Source organism: Dipteris shenzhenensis, chromosome 27 (assembly GCF_047967505.1).
Source record: "Dipteris shenzhenensis isolate YYH24624 ecotype China chromosome 27, Dip_SZ_1.0, whole genome shotgun sequence".
NCBI classification, from domain to species: Eukaryota; Viridiplantae; Streptophyta; class Polypodiopsida; order Gleicheniales; family Dipteridaceae; genus Dipteris; species Dipteris shenzhenensis.
In genome coordinates, this window is record NC_141622.1 from 25,480,119 (window position 1) to 25,506,087 (window position 25,969).

A 25,969-nucleotide genomic window follows, 5' to 3' on the forward strand; every position below is an offset into this window, starting at 1 on the left:
CACCACGTATCCCAAAGGTCCCCCCATAAGGTTTTTGCCAACAGTAAAACCGGCATTGTATCCTAAAACAACTATTATATTCTTAATACCATTCTAACAAAAAAGAAATCCCATGTGATTATAACAAGTACATGCTAACATCTTGTATCCAGTTTAATAGTGGGACTACAACATTGCTGGGTCAGGCTCCTTAGATTAATGTATTTGCAGGTAGTGTTGAGTGTATGCTAGGATGCCTAGTCGCTTGTGTGTTACTATGGTGTAGTAAGTCTTTTCAGGCATATACCCCTAAAGCTTGTTTATGAAAAGGGGGTGCACCGGCCCTTTGGAATGTCAAGCTATGCAAATTTATGCACACACAGGTTTGCTGTGGTGGGCAGATATTTGAAACCCTAGGGAGTTGGATTGTATGTCTTATATAGAAGCCAAAGACAAATTTCAATCTAAGACGAACGTCAGGACCTTCATTGTGACATGATGGAAGGGGTGGCCAGACACTGGCCCACCAATATTGCATTCAAGCCTAGCACCTGGGAGAAATGTTGGAAATGGAACAATGGTCAACGATTTGGGAAGACAAAATCAAAAAATGTGTACATGCTCATTTTGGACTATGATGATCCCTTGGGATAGGCTGAACAATGTATGGAACTCTAGGATTAGCCTAGATGGATGGGAAAAAAGACACTAGCATGTGTGGAAAGCAAAGCTTCCCCAAATCACCTTGTGGAGAACAAAGCAGTGGCATGTGCTGAGAGGAAAACTTGGCAATGGGTTGACATTTCCCCCTATGCGAGAGCGCGATATTCACTTGTTTTGGCCATTACCAGGTGCCATGAAGCTATGGTTCTACATAGTGGAATGGATAAGGGCAGTAGGTTTTGGAGTCAGGATTACATGGAGACATTGTGTGCTATGAGACATCAATACATCTCTTCAAGAACTGCCATGATGTGGCTAGGCATCAGAGGAGCTGTCATCTCTTATGTATGGCAGGTCAGAAACTCACCAGTGTTTGGGAAACCGGAGGCTTCAATGATACTTAGCACCCAAGTTGCAGCTGAGTTAGCATCCGAACATGCTCAATCCCAGATAACAGAAGGAAATAAGGAATGGCAACAAAATGCCAAATACCTTGGGAATCACTTGCATGAGCACGATTATTGCTTGCAAGCCTTGACGAGGCTGCACCTTTCTTTCTTCCTGTAAATCTTTCCTTCACTTTAATACAGACCTCTGCTCTTAAAAAAAAAAGAAAAAGCAAAAAGAGTAACAATTTGAAGCCATTGCCAAGTGAAAAGAATTCCTACCTTGCAAAATAAATCCTACTCTCTACTAATAGCTGTCTGCTGCTACAAAAATCCTTAAATCTGCAAGTGAGGTTTGTAGAATGAACCCATGGGTTCTGTACTCTTTGGAATATGAACAGTTGCACCATCCACTTTGCCTATGTTTGTTTACAGGAATACATTTATTGCTTAATCAAAGCCATCAAACTCTGATGTTTTGAATACTGAGCTTTTCACATGCAAAAGTTTGCCAAAAGGCGAGGCCAAATATTACTCCAAACAGATTTTTAAGGGGTAACAGCTGCTACTGACGAACCGATAATTACTATGCCAAACATTTATTCTCAATTTGTAACAAAGAGTTACATAATATATACCTTGATAGCAAGGACGGAAGCATTGCTTGGCAGCACACCATCCAAGCTCCCAAAAATAGTAGTTACAGCACCAGAAAGTTTACAGAGTGGATTCTATACATGCAATGTATCTTGCTGATGGAAAGAATGGCAGTTCTAACCTGGCAGCAGCTCCCAAAAAATAGTTGAATACAGCATCAGTAAATTTCCCAGATTGAATTATGAATCCTCCATATCATACAAAATAGAGTAACCCCACGGTCTCCATGAAGGAGCTTCTCATTCTATCACAGCTTCTACAAGGGCCTGCAATTCAAACTGCTGAGCCAAGCTCCCAACAGAGCAACTGAGTTTATATCACACACAATAGCCATCATTGGTACAGTTTATCATGTAGCATCAACACAATACCATCCATTTTCTTGATCGATCTTAAAGCATCGGACATCGAAGTTAACTGCATATCATGGTCCTCGAATCATCTTTAAACTCCACTGGATCATCCAGTCGTGATTTGTTGACTCCCACATATTCTCGTCAAACTTTTCAAGGGATCTCAACTCAGATATGACAATCCAGGGTCTTCCCAATCAGCATATTTGTCTGTGGAAAAAAGCACTGCTCATTGTCCAATGTACCTGCAAACCAGACCAATGAACAGCAACTGCGGGTCAATCCATGATACCTCAGTATATTTCGAAGTCTGACATGAAAAACCATCCTTGAGTTCAAACAGGTATAGTGTCCACTCAAAACATTAAACAATAGCTGCATGATGCACCGAGGTATCCCATAAGCAGGCACAGGTTACATCACCAATAAATGCCTACAAAACTTGTCTGGCAAAGAAGATTCAGAGCTATAATGACTCACCAGATGTCTCCTGAATGCAACCACCCCCATTTACAGACTCTTTTCAGAAGGCAGTATGTATTCTCCTTGAATGAAAGCTGCAAGTTCCATAGGAGCTACAACAAGATTCAACCACTCTTGTAACACCTCGCCTTCCACCTTATCATCAGCTGTTCACATCATCATGGGCTCAGCAGCAGCATCATTAACATTCAGATATTAAAAAGGTCCAAACTAAAATTTCAGATCCATAGGGCAAGGATGTGAGCATTCTATGCTCCGTTTCTTACAGGTCCCTAGTTATATATGTGAAGGATATCCATAAAAGTTTCAAGCAAGACACGACAAACTAAGAAAACCATTTATTCGTGACTATTTTGCCCGCCCTCAGTCACTTGTGCACATGACACACAGGCATGCAGATCTGAACAATCATTCCATACCACCCATCCAGATCTGCATGCGAACATGCATGAATGCACATCCAGACCCACCAATGGGTGCACATGCATGCACGCACACATACTTTTCCCTCCCCTTCTGATAAGAGTATAAATCACGTATCCACAAAGTGTTATGTGAACCAGCCCCTTGCAGGCTGTTTCCCTTCACGCCTTCAAAACTACACCTCCATCCAAGGACCAATAGGTAGCCCTCCATGGGCAGCTAGCCAAAAGAAGATATGCAATTAAGTCAGCAAGCTGAGAAGATATAGATATCTTTCTGGACTGCTCCAGCCACAGTCTCACATCCATGGTAAGAAGGTAAGTTGCAGGTGCCTGTCAAAGCAGGTCGTGTAAGCAAAGAAGGGTTCGGCTTTGTCTTAAATGTCTGGCTGAGCCAATGCCACTCCCGAAATCCCACTCCATCTTCTGAAGCAGTTTGGACTTAGTACTTTTTATCTTCGTGCTTGCTTCATAAATCCTATTAAAGTGGGAGTTAATACTGCATCTTGAGATTAACTGCATCTTGAGCTAGGCCTAGAGAGCTTGTACCCAACCTAGGTGCCATGATAATTAATCCTTGAGGCTAGAGGTGTGGTAACTTCATGAGAAGGCCTAGGGTGATGTATTCAGCCTGACTAAACATATGTATACAAGCTATTGCTATGAAAGCGGCTTAGCTCTCCTGATTTGGCTATCAATCATTGTAGAGCCTCACTCGTCGATGTTAGCTCATGAAGCATGGTAGCAACACACAATCCTCTAGGTGTGCCATGGTAGTATATGATGCCTTGGCTTTCTAATGCAAGCCAGGGGCCGAGAATGAAAATCTAGACCTTTGGATCGAGGGTGATCTGATGTATTCTTCAAAGTCTATGGCTGGGAGGTGAGCCTTACGCCCAATAAGAATCTCTCATCTAATCCTGTGTTTCTTTAGCAAAGAGATGGTTACAAGGATTGAGACTCAATGTTGGAATGGTTACCTCCCCAGCTGTGAGCCCCCAAATGAGGAGTGCATCGGGGGGGTGGCCCAGAGATGGAATGGCCTGCCACATGGACAGCATCTTGTCTGTCATGTGGGCAGGAGACTCATAGTGGAGAGGGGGCTGCCACATGGGCAGCACCTCACAGAAAAAAAAAGGCAGAAGGGCTGCATGTGGGCAGCACACAGTTGTCTGGCAGAGGCGCAGCATGTTGTGGATGTGCGGGCTGGAACAGGCCCCTGATAAAGGCGCACAGAAGGCGGGAAAAGAGCTGGCACATGGCACAGCATGGCAGGGCAAAGGCGCCTGCAAAGAGGACCACAAAGGCCCTTATGTAGGGCAGGAGAGCCAGCCAACCAGGCCAACCAGAAGGTCGGCTGGTTAGGGCTGGTCAGACTGGCCAAGTCGGCCTGCATAAGAGGCTGGGCCCCTGCATAGAAATAAGGGCAAAAAGCCCTGGTTTTAAGGGCCCCAAGGGGGCGGTTTTGACAGACCAAGTCAGCCAGGGAGGGGCTGACTGAGCCAGCTATTTTGCCCCTCCCCTGGTCGGTTTTTGCAGCAGGCCTTGGGCCTATAAAAGAAGAGGCCCTGGGCCTCATTCATCATCCAACAGATCAGCCATCAGAGGAGCAGCAGGAGCAGCTATACTCACACCCTCAGGCCTACATCCAGGAGGCAGAGGAGACTAGGAGTTGCTGCAGACAGAGTTCATCTAGGGCTGGACCTTGGCTGTCTTCTAGGGCAGCAAGGTGTTTGGATCTTTGGACGGAAAGTCTACTTACGCTCGAGGTGGAGCATGCGGGCTCGAGTCTAGAGATAACCGGCAGATAGGAGGAGGACCTTGTGGTAAGATCAGAGGACCACACCATTGGTGGGACTCTAGATCTATCTCTTTTGTATTGTGTCCATAACTCTTTTGGACGGATATATATTATTTTGGTGTCTTCTATATCTGGCTGGTTCATTGTCTATTGATGAGTCTGTAGCTACTCACGTCGATCCATGGTTTCAGCTTATCAATTATGCTTCTACTTCTGACTTGGCGGATCTCACAAAATCAAAGCTTCAATTCATGACATGCTAAACAGAATCATGTGATTAGAACTCAAGGAAAGAGGCAATCAATCCCAAATTGTCCTTCAATAAAGTATAGCAATTCATGAGAAACACTGCAAATAGCATTGTTCGAACAAAGAGATATAGCATCCAAAGTCTATCAGGATACTATGATACCAAGTCTAAGCAACCTCCTACACAATCCACGACATATATTTTTAGATGATCTGCCTTAATTAGGTCAGATCTTCAGTTTATGTTAGAAGACCCTGAACTTAAAGTTCTTGAATAATTAGAAAAGGTAGCCTTGAAACATGTGCCACATTTCAAGGCATCCACATCTTAACAGTTAAATTTGTTGGAACTCTAATGCATCCATTTCAATTGAAATTGCATACCTTCAAGCTGTGCACCAAGACCCTCCAGTACAGTAGGATTGGAACGTATTACAAGCAAAGCCATTGACAAAGCTGACTGCAGTAAATTTCTGACTTCTCTTTGCACAAGATCAACCATTTGACCCTGAAAACAGGTTTTAAAAATCATTATGGTTTGTGATTCACCATGCACATGATTACATGGCAGGTCTCAAAAACCAATCAAAACAAAAAGAAACACTATAACTAAAGCCTTGGAAAAGCAAATACAAGAAGACACACATGAGTTCCACCTAACATATAAGCAAGAAAGGCACCTGATCTTTGGCCCATGGAAAAGCAGATCCTGAATCATCCAATCCCCCACTAGACAATGTTGCAAGTGAGATGGGACCAATTGACGAGTTTAGTCCATACTCAGCTACAGCTTTATATGCCACATCTGTGGCCCTCTTAATGTCATCCAGTGCACCAGTAGATACCCGACCTGAATAAACCACCTCTTCTGCAGCTCGCCCTCCCAACAATGTCACAAGACGACCACGAAGCTCATCCACAAAAAGCAGATATCGGTCCTCGGTGGTAGGAGGAATGTAAGTAAAACCAAGAGTTCCTCCAGATCTTGGTAAGATGCTCAGCTTCTGACAGATTTGCAAACATTGACAGGAAAAAAACAGTATAAGGATCAAAGGAAACAAACTAGCCAGTAACACAGAAGCAGCCAGTAACCAGGTTCTACCTCTACGCGGGCCTGTCCAGGGAGAAGGTTCGCAACTGCAGTTCCTACAACAGCATGGCCAGCTTCATGCCGTGCAACGACTCCTTTCTCACACCCATGTAAAGTTGACCTCTTCTTTTCTATCCCCTAATTCACCAGAAAAAAAAAAGAGTTATGACATCAACTAATGGAAACAAGGCCTAAACATAAGCAGCAAAGTCTGTCCAGTTTACTAAAAGAAGATTGACACCTTAGAATATAGGGATAAAGACAAGGTCAGTTGACATAGCATTATGAGATACAACTGGCACTACAAGCAATCCCTAGCTCAAGCAATTCCATTACAATAACATGATGCTTTGTCCAGAGATGCATTTGAATAAACTAAATAATCCGCTACTATATTCCCTGGGAAGGATATGCAAACATATAATAGTACTGCCTGTGTTTAGCATCAGTTGACAAAGCACTAAATAATCTGCTGCTATATTCCTTGGGAAGTGCGTGAAATCTGATCTCCCATAATAGCATCAAACACCACTGGGGACCACTTCTCCAACCTTGTGGAGGCGAACTGGAATCTCCAAACGGGGTGTGTCTGGGAGCCCACTACACTGATCGAACCCCCTTTCCAGGGCTGCAAGATCACAAGCGTTACCTCTAGGGGTAGAGGGTAAGAGTCCGGAATCTCCAGATAATTCCAGGGTCCCAATCTCCAAAAGTCCCGCGGTAAGGGACGGGAGATTGGGAGCTGTTGACCGAGAGGACAAGCCCCTTCCCTCTGGCTCCCTCCTTGAATGCACCGGATGCTGCGTTGAGGAAGCAGAAGGGGACGTCGTCTTATCCTTGCCTGCTGGTAGGGGTGTCGAGACAGGGGAGGGGAGGGAGGCTGAAGAACCTGCTAAGGAGGTGGAGAGGGGGTCATAGGGGGAGGGAGGGAGGCGGAGGGAGGGGGACGGGTGGTGAGGGTGATCATAGCAGGAAGGGCGAGGGTGGGGGAGGGGGCGGGGGGAATCCAGGAGGGAGGGGGGGAAGTGGAGAGGGAGAGGGAGAGGGATCTCGAGGGGGAGGGGGGCGGGGGGGAGTAGGGGCAGCGACAGTCCCCCCTGTTGATCAGGCTCGCCGGGGCTCTGGATCCGCTCCTCCTCAGCCTCCAACACTGGAGGATCATCTGGCTGGGCAGAGGCCCCTTCTGCTGGGGGGAGGCGGGTCTCCACGTAAGGGCTCCTGCTGTTGCTCCTCCTCAAGTGCCTCTCGAAAAACACTGTCTCTCTCTTTGCGTCTAGCCCTCTACCTACGGCACTTGTGGGCTTGTTTGCTCGATTTATTTTTCTTAACCTAGGTCTAGTCCCCTTCTGAGGGGATCACCCGGGGGTCTGAGACTCCTGCTACTCCTGTCTGGGGGGGTGCTGGGCTCTTGCATGCTGACTCTGCCTGCTTTGCGGGGGTGGGGGGGGGAGGCGCTTGGTCTTCGCCAACGGGGCAATCTCTGGCTAGGTGACCCATCTGTTTGCAATGAAGACATTGGCCTAGTAACCCAGAAATCTCCACTCGTTGGCAAAGTGTTATCCCTTCAAGGGTCTCTAGGAGAATCAACTCTGGGAGGGACTCTAGGCTCTCAACCACCAATCTGATCCTAAGGACCCCATCATCTGCTACCACTGATGCGGCCAAATCTGGAGGAGACTGGAGCACGGTCAAATGCCCGACCAATGGAGGGGAGGATGGCTCTATACTCCTTTGGGAGCCCTGGGAAGCGAAACGTAACTGAAAAACAGGAAGCATGGTGTGTCGTGTCCATGTCCTCCACTGTAAAGCCATGGTACCAAGGAAAGAGGTACACCAAATGCGGGCCAAGGAGGATGGGGCTCTGCTCCATAAGTGCCGAGGCAGTATCGGGGGAGCTCAGTGGATGAGGCAGACGCCTCTTCCATCATAGATAGTGACCTCCTAATGGGGTCACCCTCTACTGCCAAGCTCGCCTGGATCCACTCTCGCACCTGTCGCCTTGTGGGTGTAAGACCCACAATTCTACCCACAATCGCCTTGTCCTAGAGGGACTGAACTGCTTGCTGTACCTGTTGTTTGTCGGCTGAAGAAAGAAGGACCTTAACGGCTGTGGGATTCAAGGGTACTACCATAGAGCCCCTCTGACCAGACCAAAGGTCACCACCAAGATCTTCTTCCTCCTAACAAACACAAATGCTCTTACTGCGAATAAAGGAGAGGAAGGAAGGAGAAGAAGAGGCGGAGAGGAGGAGGAGGTGAGGCGAGGGGGGATGGAAAAGGCGGGAGGGAGGAGGTGGAGAAGAGAGGCGGAAAAGGAAGAGGCAGGGGGGCAGCGTGGAGGCGAGGCGAAGAAGGAGGCGAAGAGGAGCGGAGTCAGAGGCAAGGGTGGAAGGGCGGAGAGGAGGCGGAGGCGGAAGGACGGAGGGAGAAGGCAGAGAGGAGGCGGAGGCGGAGTAGAGGCAGAGAGGAGGCGGAGGCGGAGAGGAGGCAGAGAGAAAGGCAGAGGCGGAGAGGAGGCGGAGTAGAAGCGGAAGGGTGGAGGGAGAAGGGCGAGCAGCGGGAGCAGCCAGGGAGCCGTTCTTAGCAAAACCTGATCATGGCTTTTGTTTTGTGCATGCCATCATGAGTAACAAGTGGAGAGGGAAGAGAACCTCAAGGATGGGAGTCACGAGAGGTGATTGGATTTGAAGGATCAGTATGTGGAATTTGGATTGCTTGGGAATGGAGAGAACTTGAAATCCAAAAATCCATACTTGATGGTAGCAACTCTTGAGATCGATTTTTGAGAAGTACTTTGCACCGTTGAGTCTTTCCAAGATATACTCGATGCGGCGCATAGGGAACTTGTCACTTACTGTAAGTTTGTTGAGTGCTCTCTAGTCAACACAATTATGTGTTGACTTATCCCTCTTCTCCACAAAAAGAATAGTCACAGCGAATGATGAAGATGACGGTCTTATAAACCCTGCGCGTAGTAACTGAGACAACTTTTGCTCTAACTCCCCCTCCACAGACTCGGAAAGTCGATAAGGAAACTTACCCAAAGGTGTGGAGTCCGGAGTTAAATCAATGTGATGGTCTTTGGTCGAGATGGAGGTAGCTGAGGTGGCAGATCATCCTAGAGCATAATGTCTTGGAACTCCTGGAGTAGATCAACCATTGCTTGCCCCATCGGAGGAGCGGCTTGAATTGAATTGATCTGGCAATGGACATAAACAAGTGCACACATTGCACCCTTGTGGATTGCACGACCTGCTTGGATATGAGATATTAAAGGAATCCCTGGTATGCTCTAATCATAGTGTATCACGACTGGCTACAATCGTGAAGGTATCTTGCTGCCAATCAAGAGTCGGTACATGCTCGCGAAACCACTGAAACCCAAGGATCATGTCACACCCCATCAAAGTTGTTAGTATAAAGTCCAGCGTAAAAACGGCCTTTTGAACTGAAAAAGTAAATTGTATGGTCTTATGCGTGATGTGTGTACAAAATCCGGGCGTGAACCCATCCACTGCAAGCTCGCGAGGCACCAAAGTGCGCCCCACTGTCTTGGCAAGTAAAGGAGAGATGGCATCTTCTGAACTCCCCATATCAAGCAGGACAATGAATTGATGCCATATAGCTGTGCCATACGCTCGTCTTCTTTTGGTCTGAGAGGTCGCCCTCCTTATCTTGAAAGACCACCAAGGGAACGGCATTCAAAGCAGGCAAGACTGCATTTGTACCTACGGCTGGTGGCAGAGCTAGAAGAGCCAATGTAGTGGCGATGGTAGAAGTGGGCGCTTTTGTAACCTTTTCAACAAGCCACTTAGGACAATCCTTCTTGCCGTGCCAAGCAATGCGGTGGCAATGAAAGCAATGATGTTCTTGGTGGTACCACTTCTGTTCGTCGAGCTGTAAATAGTCTCCCGTAAAGCCCGCTTTAGCCTTCTCATCTAGAGTCATCTCGGACTTGGACGATGACTCCTAACCAGATGACTTGCCATCTTTCTTTTGGTACTGGTTGTCCTTCTTCAAATCCTTATCCGCTGGGTTGGTTGACTGCTGCAAGGCTTTGGAATCCTTCTGAACCTACTTGGGCTTTCCCCTTTTCAATATCATTTCTTGATTCTGGACGAGAGTTAGTGCCCGCTCATAATCGGGCGGGTTAAAGCTCCAGATGGAAAAACGAATGTTAGTGTCCAATCCCCTAACAAATTGCTTCAACTTATTGCTTTCAGACACGCCCAATTCTTGTGCCAGTGTGATGACCATATTACTGTACAACAACATAAGGCAACCCATTTTGGGAGAGACGAGAAAACTCATCCTCTAGGTTAAGCGGCGGTAGAAAATGAGCTTTGAGATTGGCGGTAACAAACGTTACCCAAACGAAATTCATCTTATAAATTGTTGGGTCAGTATGCTTACTAGCCCAATGTTGCCACCAGGTACCGCCTCCCCCATAAGATGAGGGGCTGCTAGGTGGACTTTGTCTTGCGCATCTTGAATTCCCGCTAACGGAAAGTGAGTGATGAACTGATGAATAAACTGAAGGATAGCTAAGTGGTCACACTTACCCTCATACTTAACAAAACAAAATTTGGCGTGGACCAAGTGAATGGGGGTTACTTTTGTCGATGATGAAGTTGTGGCGGTGATTGCTGCCGCGCTCAGACCGGCCTGAGTAGTGGCTAACATCTGTTTGTGTTGGAGAAGCATTGCCTCTCGGTCTAGTTTTTGTTGCCTCTCTGCTTGGGCGAGCTCTGCGCGTCACAGTCCCACCTCATTTTCGCGGTCCTCGTGCATCACAAGAGTAGTTTTTCAAAATACGTGGTTCCTCTTTCTTCAAGAGGTTTTTCTGCCCCTCTTTCTTAAAGACGTTGTCTTTATCTTATGCTTTCTTCCAGCTGTTCTGCATGTTCTTTAACTTAATGTAGGAGGATCTGATTCTGCTCTAGAAGATTCGCCATCATCTCTTGAGCACTAGGCGGAAGCATTTCTTTTTGGTTGTCCTTCTCATGTTCATAGTCTTCAAATCTGACATCTTTCTCAAGACCTTTAAACCTTTAGTGAGGAGTTAGAGTTATGCACCATAGAGAGAGAGAAAGGGGATGAGGGTAGACTCTAGAGAGAGAGTAGAGATGACAACCGATTGGGTCCCCCCAATTAGGGGAGAAATTGCTTTAATACTTGGAGAATTGAAAGATACAAATAATATCGAATACAAAAATGTGTAATCAACTAGTGACAACAAAGTGTTTTGCCACGTTGACATATATAATGGCGACATAATATTATTACAGCTAAGTATGAAGAGAGCACAGAAACGCGCTTCCGAAGAGTACACTGTGCACACGTATTGTAGACCCAATGACCCGAGAGGCAACTCCAACCAATACCGAGACTTTGATGCTGTCCACACTAACGATGTAGGGCCCTTTTGCAAGGCAAGGAAGAGGCTTGTGCTGTCCACTGGAATGCGGGGTTACTACATGAGTGAGAGAGTGAAAGCTGAGAGTAATAGAAGCTGAGAGAGAGCTGAGATATGACTGAGAGATAGAGCTGAGAAGTGAGCTGTGCAAACTGCAAAAGAGAACCTCAAAGAGCTGATGAAATAGTACCCAAACCTTACTCTGTTTGCTGCTCCGAATCCTCTGACTGTAGTGCTACGTGTACACCTTCCAGGCAGGCTGATCTGGACTGCTGAAGTCTGCTGCTGTTCAGGGCCTGTTGCACAAAGGACTGGAGGGGAGCTGCACTAGGGGAGACTGAGGCTGGAACTGAATGAGAAATGAGGGCTGCAGCCCCCCCCTTTATATAGGGGGCTGTAGGGTGAGCCAACCAGCCCCAAACTGGCCGACTTCTAGTCGGCTGGTTTGGGCTGGCTGGTTGGGCCCTTTGCCCCATAAACGGCAGCCTAGGGAGGGGCATAGGGGAGCCTATAAAGACAGCCCTTCCCCCAGCCCATTCTCCCTTGATGGGAGCTCATTGGCTCAGCCCTGAGGGGGCCCTTCTGGGCTCTTATCCTAGGCTGAGACCTAGACCTACCTACAACCCTAAGACGGAAACACTAACCTACTGTTCTCTAGTGGGTACTAGTGAAGTCTTTAAAAGACCGAAGAATCTATGAGAATGAAAAAACCAGATGCAAGGAGCTGAATGGGTGAAGCCTCTAAGCAGGCATTTGCAACCAAGACAAATACAACAGAAACCCTGTAATAGAGCACTGATGTTGGTCCGTATCCGTGGTCCACAGTGGACTCCGAGCTGTGGCCCTCCGTCGGATAACTGCCACTGTCACACCCGTCGGCCGTGCCTTTGGTCTAGTGGAGGAGATCTCGCAATTCGATGATAAGGTGGAGATCTCGCAAACTACAGGAGTCAACGGCCATGAACTATGCATTGATGGCTTAGATCTAGGAGATCAATCAGCCGAGGACCTGTGAGGAAGCGCAGGACAAGCAAGAATGGCTGGCTGCTATGGAGGCAAAGATGGAAGCTATTTCAAAGAATTGCACTTGGGATTTAGTTTATAGAATCCCAAAGCAGAAGGTTACTACCTTTAAACTACAAAGCCATTCAACTGATAATATGGGAGACTTCCACATCATATTCCTCAATCTCATGACATTGTGAGGCACAGCTTTGACAAGTTAAATTAACACGTTCTGTAAGCACTAGAAAGCTAGCTGTACAAAAGTGTTTCATATCCAAATAAAATAGTCCGTGGTCGATTCCGAAACATGACAATGGAGAGCAAACCGTTTCAAGAATTAGACACCCTGTGAAACTCAAAAGTGAACATGTAAATCAGATAAGCCTGATACATACTGCTACAGCACGCTCCACCGCACGTGCAAAATCATCTTTTCCCACCTCCACCTTATTAGCACGCCCAGCAAGAAGAGCAGCTTCATTAACAAGGTTTGCAAGGTCAGCCCTGCAATATCAAGAAACAAAAAATTCCAACACCCAAGTTAAATAGATGGGCTATAACCGTCATCCAAACAAGCACATAAACTATTTGCACACTCATCCAAATCTGTAGATACAGATGGGAGGATACCCTGTAAAGCCCGATGTGGCTGCCGCTACAGTATGAAGATCTACATCAGCAGCTAGAGGCAGTTGCTTCTTTGTGACATGCACAGTTAAAATCTCCTGCCTGCCATGTCTATCAGGCGGCTCCACCTACAAATGCAATTGTGAAATGGGATGACTCCTTATTGAGAAGGCACACAGAACTCTAGGAACAGTGAATCAACAACAAGATAATGATGAAGGCGAAAAAAAACAACCATCACAATACGATCAAAACGACCAGGACGTCTCAAGGCAGGATCTAGCACATCTGCCCTGTTTGTAGCACCCAACACAATCACCGTTGACATGCTATCAAACCCATCCAACTCCTACAAATAAAACCAAAATGCATCAGGAATTGATATGATTCCTCCTAACAAAAAGTAAATACTGTCATGAGCCACTCATCCCCATGCTTCTTACAGTTAGAAGCTGATTAAGTGTCTGCTCGCGCTCATCATTGCTGACGCTGCGGAGTCGCCCATCGCGACCTTTGGCGACTGCATCAATCTACATAGGAGAACCAGCTATTTAAGTAAAGGTGGAGTATTAAATCTTCCAACTGATTAGAGATATCCTCATTTGCTCCTCAAGCTGTTATCCACCAAGGGCGCTGAAGTGACCAACCTCGTCAATAAATACTATGGATGGAGCATCCTTTTTGGCTCTGGCAAACAGATCCCGCACACGAGAGGCTCCCATCCCAACATACAGCTCCACAAATTCACTTGCTGAGCAGCTAATAAATGGCACATCTGCTTCACCAGCCACTGCTTTGGCGAGTAGGGTTTTTCCGGTGCCTGGAGGTCCAACCTTTGCACATGGATAAGTCAGAATTTAGCGTTCTTTTGCTTATGACTATCACTATTATTTTCTACAGAGTTACAAGAAAATGCTTTCTACAGTCAATGTTGGCTTGAAAATTTGTTTGAAGGGGTCATCTCAAACAGGAGTACATAGATTTGAAATCTGAATTTCAAAAACTGCAATTTCAAGATCAAACATAAACGCCCTCAATGTAGGTCTTCCCACACATAAGCAAAGAAACAACTCAACTAGTAAAAATGCATTTGTGTCTCTGATGTCCAGGTGAGCTCCCATCCCAGCGTTTTTATGAAAAATCATAGGAACTTACAAGTAATACTCCCCGTGGTGGTCGGGCACCAAGCCGTGAGTAGCGCTCTGGAGTCTTCAGGAATTCCTGTTCAATGAAAACGAGACGAAACATAAATGCTTGTAGATACACGTGTAATGTAGCCAATACAATATTGTAAGAGGCCCTATAGTTGAAAGAGAGTAAAAGCAAGCTTCATTTTCTTTAAAGTTTCCAAACGTAAAATATACCACAATCTCCTCAAGTTCTTCCTTAGCTTCATCAACTCCAGCCACATCCGCAAACATGATTGGACCACCTCGTTCCTGATCTTTGTTACCATTTAAGTCATGACCTTTCCGACTTCTCAATCGACCCGTGGAGCGCTATACCAACCAAAAAAGCTCCTTCAGCAAACATAGCATTGGACTGGACAAGTTCATAAAATAATTGATTCCCAATCACGCACACATCTGACTGAAAACTATGACACTTTACGAAGGCCCATGGTAGGTGCTTATATTACCTGTGGAAACTTTATTGGAAATCGCCCAAGAAGGCCAGCAATGATACCCATGTACAGAAGACCTATCTGCACAGTAAACCACCAGATAAATTAGATAGCAGCAGCTGAAATGGAATAGAAGACCAGACCAAGTTAGAAAGCTAAAATTTGTGGCATGTCACGGAAACCTGCTCATGTCTTACGCTGCATTGCCATTCCCCCAACACAACAGACACAATTTTGCACAAAGGTAATCTAATCGATTTCTGTTGTGGCGTTGCTCTAATTGTAATATTCAGCTAATCTAACCATGATTTGTGGATATGTGTGATATGTTGCTTTTAAATATGAGACGGATCACGACCAGTTGTGAAACTGTATCACCCATAGTTTTTGTTCCACCTGGTCGCTCGACTGCTCTGAACCTGCAGCAAATCCAGGCCAATCTCAAACTTGCAGTCAATCTACGTTCAGCTTATATATGGCTAAGTTTACTCTTAAATTTGGCAGTATCCCAAAACTCCATATTTGAAAGGGACAGCAGCACAAACTCGTCCACTGTCCTTTGCAAGACATTTGAGCCTGCCTCTCCTGATGAACTTGTTGTGAGACAGACATTTGTTCATCAGCTGCCTCAAACATCAATCCTTCTACAAGATCCATTCTTTATTTACTCTTTGATAACACAAAGAGGCATTGTACCAGATTGTGTTGTTCATGATTCATACGTTGCAATCATTTTGATCATTGATTGGGTCAACTTAGGCTGTTCTAGGATAAGTATAGCCCTACACAATTCATAAATTGTTGTACAATCCAATCCCTAGGCTGAAGAGTCAACAGTGTGTGCCTCTGATTGGCAGCAAAAGAGTAGCCGTACCGTCAGGTTCAAACTGATTGGCAAACAAATTAGCAGCAGATCGCTCATCTGATCAGGGCCCCCTATTTTTGCAGCTGATTGGCTGGTCACCCCACTTGGCAAGTTTTTTGACATGCGGCACCAAAAAAAGTCAGCTGGAGTGCTAGTCATTGAGAGAGGTTGAGAAGATGGGACCAGGTCTATGCCCAGGGGAAGTTAATCACACCCAGACAAGTTTGCATTCTGAGCCATCTCATCTCATTCACCATTGAACCTATCTGGAGGACATAGTAATGGATGCCCCACTTGTGGAGCCGGAAACAGTGTAGAATAGCCATAGGATTTGACAATATTGGAGCTTTGATGTGCAATACATGACCATAATGGTAGAAACAAGAAGGCAGAGAGGATGTTGCTGCAGGTGGGGAGGCATTTGACATAAGATGTTAACAATGTTAGTGGATCTTTTTGGTTTGCAAAGGTTACCCAATGGTGACATTAAGAAGGCCAGGCAAAAGATGAACGTGCTTTCACAAATGTGTTTAAAGGATTAAAAATCCAATGGTATTTTATGCAATTCTAACTATAGTTGACAACTGGGTTTGGGTCCCAACGGCCTTGAAAATCTTGGTTCTCGCTAGTATCAGATGCTTGGCATCCAGTCCTAGAGGTGAACTTGACACAGAAGTCCTACTTTATTTTTGCCTTTTGATTGCTACTATCCACCATGGAAGGGGAAATCAACGCAAAATCCTTTTCTTTTAATAGTAGCATCCTTTCACAAATCTGTTTAAAAGATTGGAAAATCCTAGTTAGCAACTGGTTTTGGGTCTCAAAGGCCTTGAAAATCTTGGTTCTCGCTAGTAGCATCCCTGACCAGCTTCTAGCATTCAACAAAGAGCATGGAAGACACTGCCCCCCTTTATTTCATAATGGTGCAAGGCCAAAAAAGGGTCCTGTGTAGGAGTTTGGAGCCTCCCCCTTTTGGGATTGGAGCAAAATACGGCCCCCCATTCAGGGAGCTCCTCGTACACAGAAATCCGCAACAAAACCTGAGGCCATCAACCATCCTTGTGAAACTTTGTTGCTGGAGCACCTTCACATTGTAATATGAGTAAGAAGTGTACAAGCCTTGTTGGATTTAACTTCATGGAAAAGAAGAGGAAAGTATGGCTTTCTTAATTAATATTACAAATCTCAAGCCCGACTATTAGTACTCTGGACTGTCACTTTGAACAGAAGAAACATACATGGACCTTCCAACCTTTTTATAAAACTACAAAACAAAAAACAGACCCCCAAATAAGCTTACCAAGACTGAGTTAAACAGACGAGCAGACCGCTTGTCAGGTGCTCCAAATTCAACCCCATTTTCAAACATATTATCGTAAGGTGTTGTCATATCACTTGGGCGAATAGTGGTATACACAATGCGTTTTGAGGCTACGGTGGATCTTGCCAAGGGTGCCACATCGCCTGCCTGAAATTTTCCAGCTTCTTTTAATTCCTCTCCCTCAAGACCTAGCTTAGTAATCTGCTCTTTTAAAGCAGCAGCTCGAACCCGTGGCCTCAGTGCAAACGTCAAATGCACGCCATCCACTTCCACACTCTCTACCTCGTTACTTTGTACTCTGTGCAAAAATTCACTGAACGCAACGTTTACGTAAGTAGTAGATACATGGGTTTCTGCAGATGGCCTGGTCCCCGGCAATGGAAATCCAGGTCTTAACAACCGCATCAGAAATATTACAACGCTCAGCTGTAGTAGCAGAGCTCCAATTTCGTGTGCCTGCACTGCCGCTCCGCCTTTCCAGTTCCATAACCAGTTCCATTTATTCGAAGACCTCTTCCAAGACTTCCACCAATCACTGCCCTGCTGAGACGGAGAATGGGCTGAGCCTTGCCTGCCCGATGTGCTGGGATTGCCATTGCTGTCATCCACGGCGACAGAATTACGCGGCCTGCTTTCATCGCCACTGGAATTCGAGCTTGGCATGGCTGTCGAAGCATCATTACCCTCTGCCTCCTGCTGCTCCTCGCAGGAACCTTCAGCACTGGAATTGATTGTGGCAAAACTTGGCCATCTGATTCTGTCATTCGAGATCACCAAATTTTGCACTTTATTTGCTAATAGCCGATTAACACCGCGTAAAGAACCTGAAACACTTAATGATCGTTGCGCTTGCGGATACATCGATACACAATTGAGACCTCTAGAACTTGGCTGTAACGTCCGAACCCGATTACCAGGTACAACTGTCACAGCGGGAAGTAGAGAGCTGTGTATCTCCTGAGCAAAACGCTGCAGAATCGTGCAACTGGCACAAGCCTCACCGGCCATGGCCAATATAGCGGCCATTGGAGTGGTTTGTACTGTTGCGTATAGTGATGAAGCGAACTCAAATGATCGAAAAACGGGTGCTTGTCATGCCAAGTTTACAGCGAGCCTCCAACAAAACTGCGTCCGCAAATTCGAAACGTGCGTCGAATATTCAAAGTGGTGAATTGACATCACGGCCAAAATGCCAATGCGAGGATCACAAGGCACGTCCCCTGCGTGCGAATTGGTTTCGATCGGGAACTTTGCTGAGGAGCGCTTTCTGGAAATCCTGGCATCGAAGCCGATACTTTGTTTTTTGCAGGTTGCTGAGGCTGGGATGAGCGATAAGGACAAAGGAATAAGAAAGGGGTGGAATTGCGGACTCGTGCCTTTAAATTGTGTTGGGAAGGATGGAGTGGATGGAGCAAAGTGAGGCAAAATGGCTATGGCGATGGGGAAGGCTATGGCGAGAGAGGAGCAGAAGAAGTTGAAGAAGAAGAAGAAGATGAAATAAAAAAATGAAGCAACATGCATCATATATAAAATCATCATCATCTTCTTCATATTATTTTCCCCTTTTCTAGAATTGCACACTTCTCTTCTCTACATCCCTCATCCATGGTTTTTTTTGTGTGTGTGTGTTTGTTTTCACTATTTAAAAAAGCGTTTGTGTTTATGTCTTTTCACAAAAAATGTCTGTGCGCTTTTTTTAGATTTAATAATCCCATCTATACCTGAACCATACAATTAATTCACTCATTTTGATCATTATAAAAAGTAATATATTGAACTTTTTTAAGAAAATCAAATTGACTTAACCTTTGACTATATATTGCAATCCGAAAATTTGGTAAGGAAAGCAAGAGGATTGGCAATAGAATTTTTCTTTATGTTGGATTTGCAAACATTAAGCAAAGAATTAGTACAAAAGTGTCGAATCCGTCAGGCAGCCCATGCTCCGAGGTCAGGGTCCACTTACCTACCACCATCCAAGCCAACCATTTGTTAGAACAATATAGTTGAATTTGGGCAGACAGGTAATGCTTGTTTTCCCTGGCTTGTTATTGCTTTACCTAAGAACTTGACCTAACCTTTCGGATTTTACAAGAAAAATCAATCAACTACAACATTTTAACTGAGTTAAGAATGATAAAAAGGGGTTTTCTATTCATAGAGAGAGGAGAATCGCATGAAAATGGCTTCGACTAATTAAGTAAATTGTACAAAAATCGCTTGAATGGGAAAAATAATAATAATCCAAGGGGGGTAGTCCACACCCTTAATAAAGGCATTTTGTTCAAAATCAAACAAAGAATTAGCTAAGGGGGGTATTCCACACCCTTAGATAATAAGATTGACACATATATTGATAATTTGAAAATAAGTAAAAAGCCATGCATTAAATATAAGCAAATGAATTAATGCCTAAATGAATGCGCTGCTCAAAAATATAAACTTATTCTAAAGTAAGTATGTAAAAATGAATCTAAGAAAATTACTAAGCATTCTAGTAAAGCATATAAATGAGTCATTAAGTAAGAAGCTAGAAGGAAAGTACTAGTTAGGGGAAAAATTAAATGGAGAGGTAATTCAAATCACAAGTATCTAGAGGAACTAAATCTTAACGGAACAAGATAGTTTAGAGATTTTCATTAAAACATGTCAATATTAAGAGTGTTTATATGTAAGGGGAGAGTATAAAGGAATAAAGCATGTTACTGTAGACCCAATGAAAACTTATATAAGAATGCAAAGGGATAAAAAACGATCTAAAAAGTAATTAAGTTAGATATATAGAAATATAGATTTAAATTTTTCTAAGAGAGCCAATACAATGGAAAAAAGAATCAAATTATAAACAAATTTATTAGTAAAATAAAGGAGAATAATCGAAATGGGAATTTTATATTATTATATGTATAAATATAAATATAAATATATATATATATATAACTTTAAGGGGTTAGGTAAGCACTAAAATATCTATATAAGACAAGGTAGCGGCTCTAATAACTCTACGTATGAACATAGGTTAAAAAAGGTAAGTGCACCAAACAATTATATAATCATATATATATATAAACAAAGAAATAATTATATATGTAGAGTAGGACAAAAAAATGACCTACAAATAAATAAATAAATATATACTCCCAAAATAATTGTGCATATATAACTCTATTTGCAAAATACATATACCGTTACTAAGGCAAAGAAAAGAAGCACAGCAAAAAAAACAATGGTAATCTGCATAAAGCAACCGAGTCTTAAGAACCAAAGGTGCCAAAGAATTGGCAAGAGAAGGGTTGGTGACAGAGCCACCCAGAGGAAAGAAGGAGAAGCTAGTTGTGCAACTAATGATGAACCCATCAGTAAGTAAAAAAGAAAAGAAAAGCCAACAAGTCACGCACGGCTTGCACTGAAACATCAAAAGCTCAATGCAGAAGTCAATTAGCCGAAGAGATCAACTGAAAGAGAAAGCGAATGACTAACAAAGGTAAAAAAAGGAAGTTGCCGAAAGTTCACAAGAGCTGACCGGAGTGAGCAAGAATTAACTAAGTGCCATGCAATAAAAGAAAACAAAAAGAGCGACCACAGAGGAGCCAATAGACAAAAAGAGCAATCACAAAGGGTAACACATAAGCTGTGTATCATGATGTAGCAAAAAGCGTCACCACAAACCGGAGAGAGTGCCACTGGTGAGAGAGAAAACAACAACTAACAAAGTGTAAAGGATAGGAGGAGGGAAGAGGAAATGATCGAGGGAGCTATGAGGGAGTGTGAGTAGAGACGTCAAAGCTGCCAAAGGAGCTAGGTAGTTAGTGCTTTAGACGATGCCTTCAGGAATGACAACTAGATGCAAGAAGTTGGAGATGAAGTAGAAGATCAAGGTGAGGCATATACTGAGAGGTGGTTTTAAGAGAGCATGAAGGGAGATGGCAGTCATCTTGTAAGGGAAAGAAGAAAAAGACATTGTCTGAGCCGAGAGGATCCGCCATGCAAACGAGCAAATCAATAGCTTTGTAAAGGCTATGAAGGAGATGATCAACGACGATCAATAATGGGAACCAAAAAAGAAAATTAAAAGCGGGAAGGAGGAAGCACCTGTGAACTTGCCAAAAGAAAGTGATGGGAGAGCGTAGAAGGTTTCTCAACAGACAAACGATCAAGCGAAGAAGAAGGGAAGCCACAATAGTGTACAAGGGAGCAATCAAGCATTTAATAGTAAACTCCAAAACGGAATGCACATAGCACATGACACAACCAAAAGCATTACAAGAGACCACATTTCAAGAGCCTGTCATAATTATTTCATGCCATGCAAGGACTAGGGCGGTGAGGGTGGTGTCTAAGCAAAGGTTTACAAGGGAAATTAAGTTAGAGTAAGTGTACCGGTAGTAGGAAAAAAAAATTAGGTCCAAACATAGATATTGGCATGTTTTGGGATATTCTTAAACATATATAATTGAGTACATACATAGTATACATAGTTATAAACACTTTAATGTATATATACCAAATTTTTCAATGGATTAGTGTTACTTTAATTTAATAGAAAGTTTAGGTCTCGATCATACGAAAGGGGGTTAAAATTGACCCAAAGTAAGGGTTTGCATAAGAAAGTGTATGTGAATAAAGAGGAGTGGATTGTGTGCACCCCTTTATATAGTGAAATGACCAGAGAGTGAAGCTGGAGAATGGAATAGAAAGAGAAACTTATTGCATTAAAGGAAGAGTAATGAACAAGTAGGTGAATCCCTAGAAGTTACCAAGTGGAGGGCAATTTTGAAAAAATGATTTAACTGCATAAAAGTAGAGCTTAGACAAGTCGTAGCAAGCATCACTTTTATTGAAGAGGGGAGTCTACATACCTGCCACCATCCAATAAGAAAACATGGTAAGAACTAGCTTAGCATTGATTGGGAAGACAGGTGTCATAAACACCCCTCCCTTGTTATCCGGGTCACAATAAAATAGAAGCTTAAATGCAAACTTAACCAGCTCGATGTAGAAATGTAAGTAAAAAAGATGGGACCATAGGAATAAGGTGAGAGGGAAGAAACTTTACAGAAAGAGGTAAATAAGCAGTGGAAATAAAAGAAAAGATTTAAAGTAAGTAACTATAGAGGGGACAGATAAATGTACAGAGAAGAGGGGGGGAAGTTCTATGTAAATAAGAAGGAGGGAGGGAGGGGAGTTAAGAGGGGAAATTTTAAAGGAATAAATATAGGGGAAAAATATAAACAGAGAGGGGTTTGAGAAAGAAGAGTGGACTTTTATGAATGGAGTAGCGGGAGGGGGGACTATTGAGGGGGAAATATAAAAGTAATTTCATTATAACTAGAGAGGGGTGTTTGAATTTTACTTTAAAAAAAGGGGGGACAATTGACTTTAATGAATGAAGTAGAGAGAGAGAGAGAGAGAGAGGTGTAGGGGGAGAGGTAGTTTGGAGAGAGGGAGTGATAGAGAGAAAGGGATATTTTAGGGAGGGAGAGGAAAAAGGAGAGAGAGAGAGAGAGAGAGAGAGAGAGAGAGAGAGAGAGAGAGAGAAGTCATGGTGTGATAAGAAGGGGGTAAAGATAAAAGGTTAATATAAATATATGGGCAAAGGGAGGATGTAATAAAGAAATTGGAGATGTTTGGGTAAGTGTCTTAAAATTAGGAGATAAAAAAGGAAGAGAAGAAATGTGAGTCCATGAAGACATGGGCAGAGTTTGAGGAAGGCAAGGATGCCCATAGCACGAGTGGAATGAATAGGCCGGGTGGATGGCCTAGTTGGGGGAGACTTTGAGAGAGTACCGGGGTCGAGGAGTTTCCCGTTAGTGGCGAGTAAAGCTCAAGTATGCCTTTAGTGAAGGCAAGCAGGGTCAATAAAGATGGTAGAGGTACTTGAAGGCGGGGAAATAGCTCAGGAGATTTAGTGACAGGGGACAGTGTTACAAAAATGTATTTCCAATATTTCTTACTATGGAAATTATTTTATTTTAGTCAAGTGTGACTAATGCAAAGTATTCCATAGCAGCGCACCGGACACGGTGAGAGTCCTAGTGGATGCTTTATGGGGCTTAGTTGGGGACACCTAACTACCTGTGTTTTGCCAGGCTAGATGGTTAGTATTGTGGGTGATTCCATGTTAATACTAATGTCGCTAGTGTTACTGGTGTTATTGCAATTAGTTGTAAGGTGTGTATTTTGATGTCAGTATATCAAGCATACAATTGTGTTGGGATTAGTTGGTGTGATGATTCATCAATTGATTGTAACAACTAACACAATTGGCTGCTTAAGTACATATGATGAGTTGGATAACGAGGAACTGAGATGATGAAGGTGATTTGGATTGATCGAAGTATCTAATGGCTGTCAAAGGCCATGGGCCATATTATAACGTTATGAATTTTAAGCCGTGGGCTAATTTATTTTATAAATTTTGGATAAGGACATATTAAGCCTTGTGATCTTTTAAGCTCGTGGGGCTATGTTGAGCAATCCCTCTAATTATGGACAAGGGATGCTTTTGGATGTACTATTATTGGCTATTTGCTTTTTGGAATTACAATTATAAATACTCTAGATGGGAAGCAAGAGCCACCATTTAGGGGGGGCAGATTTGACCCCATGCAGTGTCGCTCTCTCTTTCTCTTCTCTTCCCCACTTGTTTCCTTGTTCTTGGTTTCTATGGTTTTGGTAAATCTTGAATTTGTAAGCATGTTTGATTTGAATTTTCGTAATAGTGGGGTATCAGAGCCTGGCTACACTCTAGCCTGACTGTGGGGGAGGCAAGAAACATGAGTTTCTGCAATCTGATGACATAGTCGTTCTTTGAATGTTCTTTCTGATTGTTTCGACTACTTGATCGCTAGATTTTGAGTTTGTATGTAAAAGTTATCAAAGATGCTTCGAAAATCGACCCTACAATTGCGATTGACAAAAACGGCCCTTGATGGCTTGTTCAAAGGGTATTTGTCGATTCTTTTGAGTAGTTGGATCAATATATTCCAACTTCAGGTAAGAAATTTATGGTTGTTTCTTTTCACTGCTAACTGTCAATGAATTGGTAGAAGCAATCTTTGGATAGAAAGATGAATAGCCATGACCAGAGATCGAGATCACTTAACCTTAGGGCATGAGGACATTACAGATCCATATTCTTATAGAATTAATGATATTTAAAGTAATAGTAGCATCATGTGATTTCAAGAATGGAAGTCATATGAAAATCACAACATGAATGTCGCTCTCCTAAGCAAAAGACCATGGCTATTTGGAAGAAAGCAATAGGAGTAAATTATGAATCGAGAGCTGTAGATGAAACAAGGATAAATAGATGCACGATATGCATGTTATTGCTTCAACGCATCTCTGGATACATCTTTTATCCGTCTTCTTTGCTTTACTTAATTCTTTTTTTTAAAGTTGCATATGATGAGGTCACTATGAAAGAGAGGCTCTGCAAGGAATCTCTTTTGAACCACAAAGTTATCAGACCAACGATTGAATGAGAAGCAAAAGAAAGTTGATTGGGGCTCAACCAAGCAAGCACAGATTTGGAAGGACAAAGGAGATACGTATCTATTCCCATATTTTTTGTTTTTCTATTTTTTCATTTTTCTTACTCTTATTGAAATACTTATATAGAGACAAGAAAGAATGGTATGGCGACGGAAGGGAACAATTAAATTTAAAGAAGAGTGATACATCAAATTAAAATAGCATGAAAAAGAGAATAAAATATGATAGCCTATATGGGATCTAGGATAATCTAGGTGAGCTAAGAGTTTGTTATGATTAAATAAGCATGATGATGTGCATTAATAAGGATAAGAAGACATACATCTTGTGGTATGTATGAAATAAGAAATACTATTACTTAGAGGTCTTGATTCCTCAAAGCTTGCTTGAGTAGATGCCAATCATAGCTTAATTGTAGATTGTGAAGATAGTGGGAGAGAAGGAGGGAGTCTCACTTGCGGCTTTCTCACATACACAATGGGGGAATACACACAAAGGTGGAGGCTGAAAACAGTTTTCCTCTTCTTAGTTGTGAAAGCCAAAAGAACTCTCTTACAAAAAGGAATAGATGAACCCTATATGTGGGTCTCAAACCAAACTCAACTAACCTAGGTGGCATACTAACTGAGCCACTAATTAGAGTACATAAAGATAGCTGTCATCCAACTTTTATTCATGGGCGGTGTACCAACCACATCTGTGGCTAACAAGTCGGTGACATAAATGCACAACGGTCACCCTGGCATATCATGAGTGGAGCTCGATATCTCAACACTCCCCCTCGAGCTCAATCCCAATTCCTGCACACTAAGCAGGTCTCTGAACTTGTGCAACTTCTCTGCGCCTAATGCCTTTGTGAATATGTCAGCTACCTGATCCTTTGTGCTGACATAAACTAGATCAATAAAACCTACTAGAACCTTCTCCCACACATAGTGGTAATGTACCTCCATGTGCTTTATTCTTATGTGTGGTAATGTACCTCCATGTGCTTTATTCTAGCATGATAGACTGGGTTATTTGCCAAGTGTATACTACTCCAGAATCATCATCTTGAGGCAAGGTCTACTTCATGATGTTGATCTTGAGGGAAGGTGTTGAGAAACAATGCTTTTTCGTGGGACAATCCATACAGGCATGGCCTATGCCACAATCTCTACAGAGTGGTTGGAAAGTAGCGGGGCTACCACGATGAGGGCACTCTGCGATTCGGTGATTCTCTCCTCAATCGTAGCACTTGATTGGTGCTTGATATGTATTGGGCCGAACTTGATTCACATAGAATGGTATTAAATCATTTGCTCCTTCCACATAGTACACTGGTACTCAGCTTCATACTCGAATGGCAAATCCACATCCTCAGCTTGAAATTGTTGTATTGGAATTGCTGGAGGAGCTCGATTTGGCGCTCTTGGATATGGTCATGGATTTGGATTCTTGAGTAATTGCGAGACTTGTGTCCGGACAGGAACAAGATTCAGCCTCAGAGGTGGGGGCGCTTGTGCATGTGCCGATTGCCTATACACTG

At 43.5% G+C, this 25,969-nt stretch overlaps 1 protein-coding gene across 1 annotated transcript; it reads right to left on the reverse strand.

Moving 5' to 3' along the window:
- Positions 1 to 1,617: 1,617 nt before the first annotated feature.
- LOC147884086 (ATP-dependent zinc metalloprotease FTSH 9, chloroplastic-like) lies at positions 1,618 to 18,471 on the reverse strand. Its single transcript, XM_087398326.1, has 14 exons — positions 16,921 to 18,471; positions 14,771 to 14,836; positions 14,496 to 14,630; positions 14,287 to 14,352; positions 13,779 to 13,964; positions 13,575 to 13,661; positions 13,367 to 13,480; positions 13,135 to 13,259; positions 12,900 to 13,008; positions 6,096 to 6,221; positions 5,674 to 5,997; positions 5,378 to 5,501; positions 2,519 to 2,667; positions 1,618 to 2,283 (listed from the first exon to the last, which is right to left on the reverse strand). The coding sequence occupies exons 1-13, from the start codon at positions 17,965 to 17,967 to the stop codon at positions 2,549 to 2,551; spliced, it is 2,628 nt and encodes an 875-aa protein (XP_087254452.1). The 5' UTR covers positions 17,968 to 18,471; the 3' UTR covers positions 1,618 to 2,283; positions 2,519 to 2,548.
- Positions 18,472 to 25,969: the final 7,498 nt, after the last annotated feature.

Bases quoted from the DNA above. Each gene is read 5' to 3' on its own strand.
- LOC147884086 (XM_087398326.1), bottom strand. From the start codon at position 17,967: ATGGCCGCTATATTGGCCATGGCCGGTGAGGCTTGTGCCAGTTGCACG. The intron at 13,260-13,366 runs GTTGTTTTTTTT...TTGCATTTGTAG, and splicing joins GTTTTGATCGTATTGTGATG to GTGGAGCCGCCTGATAGACA. The intron at 2,668-5,377 runs GTATGCAATTTC...TGATGTGAACAG, and splicing joins TCTTGGTGCACAGCTTGAAG to CTGATGATAAGGTGGAAGGC.